Raw genomic sequence first — 14,341 nt, forward strand, 5'->3', positions numbered from 1 at the left:
GTTTGGAGAGAGAAATCAAATAACGGTTTTATGTGAATGGAGGCCCAGAGGGTGGGATTTCAAAAAATCTGTTTTCAGTGAACGGAGGTCATTATGATAAAATGCTTTTCTTCACTCTTCATTTCAGGCTGACATTACAAGCCTAAACAAGTTAAGGCAACTTAAGAGCGCTTAAAAATAAATGTACAATAAGCAACACGATGCCACAGAAGTGTGTCACAATGTCAGAAACATATGGTTGCATTATAATACTTAGTAGGCAATTGGGTGGGATGCAGGGGGATGTCATTAACCTTGTTAGCAAAGAGAGTGCAATGGCAAAGGGGTTGTTTAGTTGAATATGTATATATGTGCTGGAGTATGTCTGGTCTGCCTGATTCATTGATCTTTTTTCTGTCCAAGTGTGCTGTCTTCTGATAATTGCATGGTGTTGTCTGTGGTGCTGAAGTAGCAGACAGATTTGTTATTGCATTTTCTTTCAGTTTTGTCTTGGACGTATAAAATATGCTACTTTGTAGCCTGTAAACGCTATGGAGAAGTGTAACCTTCTTGCTCAAAGTGACAAGTAACTATGTGTAGTCACAGAAATCTGAGAGCGAAAGGATCATAGACACACACTCCTGCCTTGAGTATTCCTATAATATTTCTATGATCATTCAGTGATTTCACCTGGTCTCCCTCATGTGGGTGATAGTTGAATCTGAATGGAAGGCAGAAAGCGGCGTCGTGTTGCTGTAGCAACGCATCTCTATCTCCACCCTGGTCCAGGGATGTCACAGTGGCCTCCAGCTGTTTAAGGCCTGTCTCTTCTGTCTTCTGGATGCGCCATCTACAGGCCAGGTAGCACTTCATCACCCTCTCCATGGACAGATGGAAACCCAGGTCACAGCACTGCCAGGGAGGAGGGAAAAGAACAGGTGCGCGGGAGGAGGTAGTGAGTGGGAAAGAAAAAAAAGAAGAGGTATAATAGAACAGAGGACAGAGAGCAACACAGGGAATGATGAGGTGGGAAGGCAATGGAATGGAGCAGGGGGAGGGAAAAGGGAAATCGTGTGGGAGAAAGGAGACAATTCTTCAGAAATCATCTCAGCATTTCTAATTATTTTCTCATAAAATATATATTTATATATAATATATATTATATAAACAAATAACTGCATGTTTCATACGTCGATGAGAGTGCTGACATCCTGCAGATAGTACTTGTTCATGGCTGCATTGGCTGCTGCTAGATTGAGCAGGTAGTCATTACGAGCCTTGGTACACTTCAGCTGGGTCTCCTGCACCCTGCCATGCCTCTGTGCACACACACACACACACACACACACACACACACACACACAAAACAAACAAGTAAGACATAATATACATGAGAACACAAAATTACATGTGTTGATGTGCCCATGGCCATAACTTGCCACATCTCACTCAAAAATGAAGGCATAATGTACATATGCATTTTCAGAATTGTGAGGTTCGTACACTTAAACACAGTCATCACATAAACAGACAAACAACAGGAAACCATGTCAAGACTTCCTGTGATCTTTTCTTGTACTTTTCTCTCTCACACACAAACTACTGACACACACTCACTTTCTCCATTAATCTCTCCATCTTCTTGACAGAACTCCGTCTCTGTCCTCCTGATTGGCCGAGGCCGAGCTCAGCTGACTTGCCGGTTTGCCTCTCCTCCAACCGCTCAGCTTCCTTCAGTTTCCCCTCAGCTATCAGACAATCTGTGTGGTACTGGTTATATGTCTTCAGAGCCTTCAATAGTACACGTCACATAATACAAATTCCACATCAGCACTGTTACTGTATTGAATTATCACAGTATTTTGCACTATTACATGCAAGAACAACAACATAAAATTCTCACCGTCTGCAGCTCAGTAGTGACCTTTAGCAACTCATCCTGCATCTGGACGCCAACTTCTTTACTCTACACAAAGTAAATTGTTTGTACAAAAACATTTTACATTTTCACAGTGTGAGAGTTACTTGAAAAAAATAGTTTGACTTTTTGGGATATACTGTTTTGCATTCTTGCTAGACAGCTAGATGAGAAGATTGATGTCACTCTCATGTCTGTACACTAAATATGAAGCTAGAGTCACTTGACCACTAGCTTAGTGGCTCTAGACAGGAAATGGAGGGAAATAGTTAGTTCAAACATACACATCCAGCACTTTCAAAATCCAGTTAACTTTATTTAATCTTGTTTAATCCACTGGAAAACCTAAATGTAAAATTGAAAAGCAGTTTAACATGGAAGTTCATGCTGGACTTTTGATGATTCAGTCATATAACTCATAAAATCACTACTTGTTTTTATAATTCAATCTTTATATATATATAGATTAAACAATTAAGTTAAAACATGTTAATTAGTGAGCTTTAGATGTTCTGTTAGGTGGACTTTCATATCTTTGGACAGAGTGAGGCTACTTTTGGATCCTGTTTTCAGTCTTCACGCTAAGTCAAGTTAATTCCCTGCTGGCTAAGCCGACAGAAATGAAAGTGGTTTTAATCTTCTCGTCTAACTCTGGGCATGAAAGTGAATAGTCCTACAATATCAAGTTTTTCCTTGAATTAAAAATTGACTTACTGAAACACCAGCAGCACAACATAACAATAGTAATGCATCACTTGTATTGTTAGCTACTTTCCATGAACACTTTTTTTGTGGGAAAGTAGTATGTCATGTCTACCCCAATTTAGCCACTGCCTCTGGTATTGTAATTTAGTACAACTGCTCAAATCAAAACTACTTTAGCAGTAGCAATAACGGACTCAGTATAATGTTGGCAGTGATTTTAGAGAAGCTAAAAGGGTCTTGCTCTGTTCCGTGTCGGACCTAACAGTGCCTATTAGCTGCTCTGAAATGACTGTTGTAGCTTAATTAAAATTCTGCTCACTTTTCAGCTATGAGAAGGTACAAAGAGCATGTTGACAACCACTAATTTGAACAAGATCAATCTGAATGCTTTTTAAAATGACTGAGATTGCAGATGCTACTGTGGTACCCAGACAGATAACGGGACAAAAGCATGAACGGGCCTGTTCAGTATGTGACAATTAATAGAACTTATTTGGTGAACCTGTTAATTTTTCGAAGCTTTCAAATAACAACTGGACTCATTTCAATGTTGTGCTACATTACAAAATTAATCTGGCAGTGGGCTTAAATATTTACAGGAGTGAGAGCTGGCAGAGCAGAGTGATTTCAGTTGTTTATTAGTCTAACTTAGTGTGGTGATTGGCTTATTCTGCTTTGCTCCAGATGCTGTTAAGAGAAAATGTCTAAAATTAATACATGATTCAAAAACACTATGACTGTAAAGGCCATCAGTTTTCTTACAACCTTATTTTAATGGTTTTGGACATTTCTATTGATGAGCCTGCGAAATGCCCTTGCCACTTACAACCTTTGTTTTCACTCAGTCACATATGATGTTGTTTCAACTGCATTTACCAGCTTTACCTCATCTGAATATCTCAGGACTAAATACGAAAAGTAACTTACATCAGTGGCTCAGAGAAATTATCAAAGGATGAACTTCAAAATAAGACTAAGAATGTAAAAACGACTATTTGGATTTGAATGAAGGATTTGTGTGATGACTTCCATCTGCACTGTGCCTTTCACCTTAAGGCTTGTGGGTCTCTAGTGTGTCTATTTCTGCATACATGCACCTTACACCAAACATTCACTCACCCGTTTGTGCAGACGGTGTGTATCCTCCGCACTGTGTGTCAGCCGCTGCGTGAGTGTGTTGCAGCAGGTGTCACCGAGTGCTGCGTGTTCCCGGCTCTCCAGACGAGTCTGAGTCAGTAAAACAGACCAGACCTGACACACAGATTGGCCCCATTGCTCCTTCCTGGAGAAAAACAGACATTCTTACTGAGGCCTAATGAAATGCTTTATAATCACCTGGGAAATAGGAAAGACAAACGTGGACTCTCATGCTGCACACACACTTACTTCTTAGTCTTGTGGGTGAATCTCTCAGTAAGTTTATCAAGGGCTCGAGCATATTCAGCCTCAATGTCACCTCGACGCCGAAGAAACTCAGAGAGGTCCGAGAGCTGCTGCTGTTTCACCTCCACCTGCAAGTCTAAAATCTTGATCTGGTCGGTCAGCTGGGCCCGCAGGTCTGACACACGCACAGACAGATAGACATGGACAGCAAGACAGTAATTTAAGCCAACCAATGGTTTTAACTCTGGACACAAACTGGGATATGCAAACACTGATCTGGGGAAACCTGGGGTTTACAATCAGTGATTTATTGATGATCCAATCCAATTAAAAAATATATAGCAATATTTTTTTTTCTAATCACACATACCTAAATAATCTGCCCATCTACAAAATTTCTTCAAGGAACAAGAATTAATAAAATGATATTCATGCTGTCATTTGGAGGTTTAATGACAACAACACAAAGATTACACACAGCTCACAACATAACCTTGTACTATACACACAAGCTTGTATGCAAACACAGCTAAGCTGGTAGCGACATGGCCTGGTGCCGTACTTTGGTTTGAAAAGGCTAATACAAACATCATTCTCTCAAATAACACCACCTTCGCTTTGCTCTCTCCTCTCTCTCTCTTCTTTTCTTACCTACTATTGGCTTTCTCTTTCTTTTTTTTGTTACTCAACCCCCACACCCCCCACACCCCCAGTGCGCCTGTTCCATCTTTCCCCTCTTTACTCTTTTTCTCTGTCTCTGTGTGAGTACACAGCCCGGGGCTGACTGGATGTGAGGAGACAGCATCACTAATACTGGCTATAAATACACCCTTGTAGTACAGTACAGAGAGCCACCCAACTACAGCATGCACCCTCAAAAACACAGCATACACATACACAACACACACACACACACACACACACACACACACACACACACTGCATGGATTTTCATCAAGTTCAAAGATGGTGATTTCATCAGTTTGTGACAACACGTTTTGAAGAGCATATATGTACACAGAGTCAGTGGCTGGATGACTGTGCGAAGCAATTGCACACATCCATGCATGAATGAGCATGTGCTGTCTTACGCATATGCATTCATGCATGCAGGTAATCGCACATGCACAAACAGAAGTGCAACAAAGGAGTCAGACATACACAGAGACAGGCATGCATATTGCAACTTACCTTTCATCTGTGATTCGTACTCAGCCAGACTCCCCTTCTCCTTCCTCAGTTTTCCATGTGACGTCATCATCTTTGACCCCTTGACTCTGTCTGTCACTGAGACCTTCCTTCTTGAACCCCGATTCTTCCCGTGGCCTCACAGTCTCCGCTCCCGAAACCTTTCGACCTCAGTGCCTGCTCCGACTCTGTAGTCTGTGATCTTTCACCTCTGACCCCTTGGCGTTTGATCCTCTACAACTGTGTGCAGAGCATCGGCATAGGTTGGCTGCATGTAGTGGGGATGTCAATGGTGTCAGTGTGTCTGTAGAATCCCCTGGGCTTCTGGTGTAAATGCTGATCCATAGGTAAACTGACCTGAGCACAAGACAGAGGGAAAATAGAGGAAGAGAATAAGTGGATATGGATGAAAGGAGGACAACAGGGCCAAGAAAAGGAGTTTTATTGAGACCAGAATGAAAAAAAATGAGGGATCCAGACGAAGAAGACAAATGAGGCCACGGCGACAAGACAGAAAGGGACAGTGACACCACAGAAGGGAGATTTAATAAGAGGGACAGCGGGGATGGGGGCCCAGAGTGCAGAATGGACAGTAAGAGGGCAAAGTGATGAGGATGTGAAGACAGAAGGATGAAGGATGGGGGATGGGAAGATGAGAGGTGATGAGTAAGAGCAGTAATGAAGGACATTCAAAGACATAAGGTCGGGGATTAGGGATGTTCATAAAGATAATGGTGAAACATGCAAGCAAATATCAAATATTTTTACACATACTGTACAAACTAAGAAGACACGAAAAGAAAAAATGCCCAAGACAAGAAATCTAAAGTCACAGGTGGATGTAGTAAAAACTCTTAGGAGACCCACCTGAGACTGGCCTGTGATCTTTAGGTCTCAGCTCACAAGTTGTAGACATATGAATAATATCTCACGATTGCTTTGTGGGTTACCACATTGTTTACACATACTAAAGGGAAACTCCACCAATTTAACACATCAAAGTCGGTTTACTCAAGATGAAAAGTCAGTCTTTTGTGGCTCTGGAGGAACTTGACATGTTCACATAATAACTAAGCCTAGTGACGTCACCAGAGTTACCTTAAAAATTGCAAGGTGGGAGGAGCCACCGATTCTACAAGAGTTTTTCCCTGTCTGATGGCAGTCTATCGGATATATATTAATATTGTTATGATCCAAAGGTTTTATGTTATAGTCATCATAACAGAGGTCTATCATCTCAACATTGTTTTCTAGTGGATGTGTCAAAATACAACCATACCCATGTACCTCAGTCCTGTGCTATGAACATGAAGCTGGTAAATGGCACAAATCAGCATTGCTGCAATTTCGAAATACTGTGTCTTTGCAGTTGTGAACAAAACACATCTGCTGAATTCATCCAAAATTGACCCAGAATTGGGTCAATTGACCACCAGCTTTTAGTGGTCATTACTGAATTTTGAGATCTGTGAGGTTGGGGATATTTCTGTCTGAAACCACCCTGAGGGTTATATAGTTTTTATCTAAACAATTGTGTGCCTTCCACCTTTTATCAAATACAAAACCACACAAAACAAAACAAAAAAACAGATCCACTGTGACACATTTTTTCATAGTTTGGTTTGCCTGTGTGTTCAAATAGAATGCATGGCAAATTTTGAGGCAACGCCACTGCATATAAAATCAATGGAAACATACAATTAGACAAGAAATCACAGGGGCGAAGTGAATTGACGTGAAGGCAGATCAGTGCAAGTTAAAAATGTTTTAACTTCAGCACAAAAATGTCTTTATGTACAAATGGACAGAGACAAGAAGCAAAACAGAGAGCTAATTATACAATGACAATCAGGGGGGTCAACTTTTTCTCCAGGGTGTAAACAGAACCCAGCAGAGCACAGGCACATGCTTTATTTGACTGAAGTCTTACAATCCTTACAGCATGTGGCTTTATAATATAATGTCTTCAGTCTGTTGATGATGATGTCATGTGGAATGCAATACCAACAGTGTAAAGAACCCTGAATTATCTTTATATTCAATGCAGAACTGAAAACCTTAGCAGTGGTAATGTGGTAAGCGACTATTAATAAGGTTTGCTAAAATAATAAGTTTTTGTTTTGTTTGTTCAAGAGGGCCTTCCAAATTGAATATTGAGTGCTTTTATGATGGTTTGTAGAGAGTAACGTGTTTAACCATGTTATCTGTGAAAGAAATCTCTGTGTGGTCTAATACGCTAACCAAACGGCTAGCTGAATGATTTCAGTCTAATTGTCAATATCCTTAAATGCAACGTACAGTTATAAGACGGCTGTATCCTGTCTCTGCGCAAGTTCTCATGCTACTCACGGAGGCACAAGACACACTCACACACACACACACACACACAACTAGCACCTGCATTGCTAGCTAGCTTGCTAACATCTGAAGAGTTGATACACTGGGTTTTTGGCATACCAAACAGTCCAGTGGCCAAATCTGTGCAAGAGTTTCATTTCAGTCCAAGTTGTGAAAATGGTCCAACTGTGGTTATGTAACATTGTATAGGGAGAAAGTGAACAAAACTTTTACTTCCTAAACTGCTCCCGCCACTCTGCAGCTCTACTGAGCTTCATAGAAAATGAAAAATGCATGATAAATGGGGGGAATCTATTAAAACACATTGTTGTTTATCAGGCAGAAAGGGCGTAGTGACAAGATGCCTTTGAGAGGTGTGTGGGATCCAGCACCTTTGGGACATAACTAAGAACTAAAAGTCAGGATATCTTTTTCAAATCTGAAAAACACATTACATTGCATTGCATTATACACACAGACATTTGCATGGATATTTATTAGTCAGCGTAAACTGCGCTGAGAGCACACACACAAACAGAGGCAACTTCGTTTCCCACATCCTGTGTCAGTTTCTCAACAGGTTTAAGCATTCTGCAATGAGTGCCATTGTGTGCCGATTTCACTGAAAACATTGTTCCTCAATCAACCTGAACATATCATTTTAGTTTTTGGTCAACAGTAACTGAAGGAAAATTTTACCAGTAAAATATAATCACTCCAACACTAGCCTAACCTAATGTGGTCTAACACTGACCTGATTAATAGTTTCTGCAATCCTCAGGTCTGTGGGAAAACTACCACTGATGCAGATTTACAGGGATGTGAGAATTTAAAAGATTTTATGTGTCGATCTTACACAGATCAGTGCTATGAAAACCTCTCACTTAAAAAGCCTTTAAGTGAGAACTCGTGCTTTTAGATCTGTACTTTCATTTCCTCTCCCAAAACTGTGTGGTGGATGTGATCCAGATATATTTCAGTGGAGTTTTCAGTCAGAACTGGAGAGCAAATGGAGAAGTGCAGCCAACAAATGCAGAGAGATTTCTGCAAATGAGACCATGAGGGCCACAAGACCTTGGAGGCTCCGGAGGCCTTCATCAGCGTACGACCTTAATCTGCACAGAACAAAGCGAATGTAAATGATCTGAGAGAGAGAGAGGAGGGGTAGTAAGAGATTCAGCAAAAGACCAGGGAACGGAAAGAACACATCTGACTTAGCAGGGGGGCAAAATGGGGGGGAAAGATGGAGGTTATCAGGGAACAGTGTTTCATACTTAAAGTCAAGGTCACTGAGGAGGTCATGTGGCACACATAGTGAATATAAAGTAGACTGAAGACAAGAGAGGATACATGTGGTACAGTGTGATAGATTTTATTGCTACCAAAGGGATTTTCTGCTAATTTTTAACTCAGGAAAAAAAACTACAAAGCAGAAGTTATACAAGTGGCGTACTGTGCCTGCTGTTATGGCCAGTACTGTACGGGGATTTCCTGACATTGCAGAGAGAGAGCCAATCACACTGAGCTACACTGACCCTGTTATTTAACATCATGCTATCTTGTGTGATCCTTACAGCTGCATTATTTCTGAACAGCTGCCTTCCATAAGTAATCATAGTAATGTCTGATCCTTGCAAACCTGGGACAAGGCCAAACCACTGCCAAAGCAGTGTAAAATGTCAAAAAGAAAATACATGGGTGTGAACAAGACTGCCTGCAAGATGATCTCACTTCCTAAAAAGACGGCTTTTCAGAAATCTAAAGTTTCAGCTGAACTGTAACAGTGAGGGCTGCTGCTGAAGTATCATCTTTATCAGCGCAGTGTGATCACAGATAAGCACTGAAATTTTGAAAGGGTGAATGAGTGTTGAATGTGATCTTATTCTACTCTGTGCTGTCAGATTTGCTACAGCTGCACGTCTACTGATCTGGACACGAGTCAGGTAGAGTCAGGTGTGACACTCATCCGTCTGACAGACTGAGTGGAGAGGCTCTTATGAACACAAATGTGATTGGGAGAAGATGCATGTTGTAAATTATGCTGCAGGAGCAGGGCAGCAATGGTATTATAAAAAAATAGAAAAATAGAGAACAGAATAGATGTCTTTGAAAAACTCTCTTTAAGTATGATTCATACTGTATGTGCGCTATTTTCTGGAGTATACTATGAGTGCAGCATAGAGTGTAATAGAAATAGATTAAATAACCAATGACGGCTGTGCTGTCAAAGTTCTAGCTAGCAGCAACCGACAGATCTTCTCATGACCTGAAGTCGTTTCAGCAGAATATTAAAATCTGTTTCAGTCTATGGTAGAGGAACAGCTGCTGGGCTCTGTCATGTATTTTATTTTCTTAAATGATATTATTTGGATGGGTGTGCAGCGTCTGGAAATAATGATGCAGGTCCCTCCGGGGGGTTGGAGGGTGGGGGTCGGGGTGTGAGGGGGGTGGACAGATCTGAGTAGTAGTTCTCAAGACTTCTCACTAGTCTTGAGAACTACTACTCAGATTGTGTAAACAGCCCTTTAATGTCCTCAGGGTTACTTTTGCTTTGGCTTGGAGGCTACACATTTGTGACAGAAAGCCTGTGCAGGCTAATATTTTTGTTTCGGATGCAAATGTAAAAGCCACTTCACTTAACTGGACTCAGCTGCAATGTTTTGGCCAGTGCTTGCTTTTACTTATTTGTCAGTACTGTTGGCATTCAGTACTTTTGTATTCATCCACAAACAATTTCTTGGGTTGTATTAGTAGCAATGTTAGATAAATAGATAAACACACAATACTCTTTCACTCCTAATTTAAAAAATCAAAATAATGGGTGTGTGTCAGCCCTGTGATTGACTGGCGACCAGTCCAGGGTGAACCCCGCCTCTCGCCCGTAGTCAGCTGTGATAGGCTCCAGCTCCCCCGCGACCCTGACGGATAAGCGGTATAGAAAATGGATGGATGGATGGAAATAATATGTGGTGAATTCAAAACAAAGTGGTGAAATTCAACTTTTTTTCTTCTAGCATTTAATAACAATTGGTCATTAAAATTATCAATAACTATTAATGTTAAGAAAGAGACTAATGAAGTTAGAAATGTAGGATCCAATGCTCTTGGGTCTTGGCCTATGCTGAGGACCAAAATTGGGATCTCTTGACCTCTGCATCAATTTCAATTCATTCTTTTTAAAATCTGTGTTTTGTTAGTTCCCCAACTTTATGAAATACCAACACTGAATCACTGCAGCAGCCCTTTAAGCCCGCTGGTCAAACTGGACCTGGAGTAAGACTGTAGCAGCAAAACTCCTGACTGTTGAGCTGAGTGCTGACAAATTTAACATTTCATTTGTAAGAGGAATAAAGTGTTCAAATTAAATATACACAGTCAATTAGAATCTAAGCCTGTACTTTCTGTAGCATTGTTCTGCAAAACGCTACATTGAACCGCTGAAAGCTAACTGATATTTCAGTTCTTTATTGGCTGCTAGATCGCAAAGTAAATCTGGAAGCAGCTCATAAAGCCAACCTGAGTGCATTACAACAGGTACAGCGCCCTGTGCTGGCTCCGGTCCCAGGTTTCATTTAGAACGTGCCACGAAATTTAGGACGATGCAAGATTATTTATGCAAAATTCATCAAATACAAATAAAGTTTACTTACAGAGTTTCACAACACTTTTCTATATCCTTCTCAGCTGCTACTTGTGCATAGCAAACAGGAAATCATATCATAGCATGCTACCACAGGTTTTTACTCTCATGCCATCTGGAGAGAATTACTCTGTACCTGCAAATCTCACAAGTTTTCAGTCGCAGCTTAATCCTGGTTCTCGTCTCTGCCAAAGCACCAAGCACAGGGAGGACTAGTTTCAAGGTGGCAGTGGAGAACTGTACATAATCCATCACATAAAAGAAAGAGTGGCCACCAATGACTCAAGCACTGCAGACATAGTTAAAGGGAATGCGTTTATAATAAAACAGTGGAAATTAATAGGCTTTGGCAATATAGTTTGGCATATTTTACTCACAGTAAAGGTGCCTTTCAGAACCTGGCATGGTAACTAAGTCTAATAACACTGAGCACAATTTGGCAACAGACAGGGCTACAGTATTTGAAGTCAAAGAGCAGGGAAAAATGTACACTGGTCCTGCCACAGAGTTTCATGTAGAGGATCGTTTACAGGTAATGTTTGTATAGTGCATACCTGTACGTCCTGGAAGAGGGCAAAAATGGAGAAAAAAGATGAATAAAAAGTGAAATGAAAACAGTTCAGGACAGTCGAGCACTGTGAGGGCGGAGAAGCTGACAGGTTGGCCACATCCGCTCTTCAGACCCTGCTGAAATCTTGACTTCATTGCCACCACTTTCCTTACAGCTTTTTATATTGCACTCATTAGTGGTCAGTTTTGATTTGGTTCCCCTGTACGACATGTGGTATGAGTCAATCTCATTGTGAATGTAAATAGTATATATGCCCACAATACTATACTATGTAAGTACAACTGTGAGGTACTTGTACCTAGTTGTTAAGTAATTCCCTTCTAGAATACTTGTGGTGTATGATTTAACTTTTTACTCCACAACATTTATCTGATAGCTGTAGCTGCAAGTTACTTTGTAGACTGCATTACATTACAGTGATGCTTAGACATTAATGCATTAATAACTACTGTACAAAAGACTCCTCCTCCTAAGTCATATTTATACTCTATGTATTTAAATTTTGAATGCATGGTTAAGTACAGGATCAAATATAGAAGATTACTTAATCAGTCATTGGTTTGCTAATGTTGAGTTACGTTACGTTTCAGTGATATTGCCCACAGCATTTCACAGGCGAACCACAACCATACCTTCATACACCTCATGCTTGTACAAGCAGAGAAAATGCGCTGACGCTATTTGTCACACATACACGTCTTTTTAGCTGTTTTGATGCTGACACTGTGAAATCAAGATGGTCAGCTATCATTTTCCACTGGACTGCACTTGCTTTTCTGAGGGTAGTTTTACAGTACAGTGTAGAGTTTCAACCTGTGAGCTGAAAAGCTATAAGTAAAATCAACATGAAGTGAGTAAAATGTGTCATTAGACAGTCACAATCTTAGCACAACCATAATGTATATTTAAAAAAATGAAAACTGATGCTGAACCTGGACCCCCTTATAGGCTTAGGTAAACTTCACCTCATCAAATAAATAAAAACTTACAAGAACCTTTAGCATTACACTAGCTGCTGTGTTGCATTACCATCAGTCTTTGCTGTTGCACTGTAAACCAGCAGCACAAAGGAAATGCTACTTTGCAGATGCCTTTGAGAGGGATGATCAAGCCATTTGCTTATCTTGATTATATAATAACAGAATGTGAATTAGCTGTCAATACAGTGTAGGTGATAAGCACAGGGAGGATAAAGGCTCTATAGCTCAAACAGCACAGGACTGTTGAGTTATATTTACACTGGCCATAAATCACTCCAAATGGTCAAGGCTCCACACAATGGCCACATAAACACCTCAGCATAATTACACGAGCATGTAAACACGCGCACGCACGCACGCACGCACACACACACACAGAGCATCAACACTAAAATGGTGCACACATATTACATAATTGATATCCCTGACAGTAGCCTACATCCATTTGTCCACTCAGGGAACCCCAAGTGAATACAGCATCCCTTTAAAACACTAAACTCCATAATATATAAATGCACATTCACTTTAGTTACACACGTACACAAGCCTGCACACACTTTCTCTCTCTCTCTCACACACACAGGTTGTTATTGGATTCGCGAGCAGCATGACAGCCATACATACCTCACACTGTGGTCTTCCTCTCTCTTTCTATGTGTTCCTCAGCTCTCCTCCTCTCTTCTCTATCACACACACAGAGAGCGATGTGTTTGAATTTGACAGATTTCTCTCAGCTCAGTACACTCCTCCCTCCCTCCCTCCCTCTCTCTCTCATTTCTCACACACACGAACACTCAAAAACAGCCCTCCCTCCTTTCTTTCTTCCCTCTCCTACCAAATATGCCAAATAGCGTCCCCTCTCTCACTCGCGCCAGAGCTGCCTCTCTCCTCCCATTCCGTCCCTCTCACCCTCTCTGCCTTGTGAAGCCGCGCAAAAGCCACGCCCCCAACTCTCTCCTCTCCTCTGGGCGGCTATAAATACCGCTGCTGCTATGAATACACCGTCTTCCTCCCTCAGCATCCCTTGCTCCTGCTCCCTCCCTCCCTCCATCCATCCATCCTTTGCTTGCACTGCTCTCCCTCGCTCCATCCCTCCATCCCTTTCTCTCTCGGAAGGTTTTTTTGATGACCTTGTATTATTCGCCCTCGCAGCATCATCACATGACAGCATCCTTTCTCCCTTCACACTGTAGTGCAGGATGCGACCGTTTACACACACACACACACACACACACACGCACGCACGCACGACTGCTTTGAGGTGGCATGTCCTCAAGCAGCTGCATGTAAGCACACACACAAAAAGACCCACAGACTTGCATAAACGCATCCACAGTCACTGGCATTTCATGAAACCGTCTCCTGTGCTTCCTGTCTGTTGCGCCGGATGTGGTGCGTTTTTTTTTTCTTTTTGACGGCTGAAAAAAAAATTCTGATTGAGAGACAGCAGATCTCATTGTACTTCACTAATTCACAAATGAAACGCACTTGCACCTCTAATTCTATTAATACCTATTCATTCTGTATGCAGGACTAGTTATGATTAATAGATGTGCCTGTGCTGCTAAAATGCAATACACAACAACTCTATTATGCCATGAAAGTGGGTAAAAATAACATGCTTCTCAATATCTTTCACT

The 14,341-nt window shown here is 41.2% G+C and overlaps 1 protein-coding gene across 1 annotated transcript in view; it reads right to left on the minus strand.

Annotated features, from left to right (window-relative positions):
- The window catches only part of arhgap4b (Rho GTPase activating protein 4b), a 28,405-nt gene extending 14,943 nt beyond the window's left edge, over positions 1-13,462 (minus strand). Inside the window, exons 1-8 of the mRNA XM_046396876.1 lie at positions 13,326-13,462; positions 5,177-5,530; positions 3,989-4,160; positions 3,722-3,884; positions 1,883-1,945; positions 1,597-1,770; positions 1,170-1,298; positions 670-891 (exon numbers count right to left, since the gene is read on the minus strand). Of these exons, the coding sequence (XP_046252832.1) occupies positions 670-891; positions 1,170-1,298; positions 1,597-1,770; positions 1,883-1,945; positions 3,722-3,884; positions 3,989-4,160; positions 5,177-5,246 (993 nt within the window). The 5' untranslated portion in view covers positions 5,247-5,530; positions 13,326-13,462. The remainder of the gene's footprint in view (positions 1-669; positions 892-1,169; positions 1,299-1,596; positions 1,771-1,882; positions 1,946-3,721; positions 3,885-3,988; positions 4,161-5,176; positions 5,531-13,325) is intronic.
- Positions 13,463-14,341: the final 879 nt, after the last annotated feature.

Source organism: Scatophagus argus, chromosome 8 (assembly GCF_020382885.2).
Source record: "Scatophagus argus isolate fScaArg1 chromosome 8, fScaArg1.pri, whole genome shotgun sequence".
Classification (NCBI taxonomy): domain Eukaryota; kingdom Metazoa; phylum Chordata; class Actinopteri; family Scatophagidae; genus Scatophagus; species Scatophagus argus.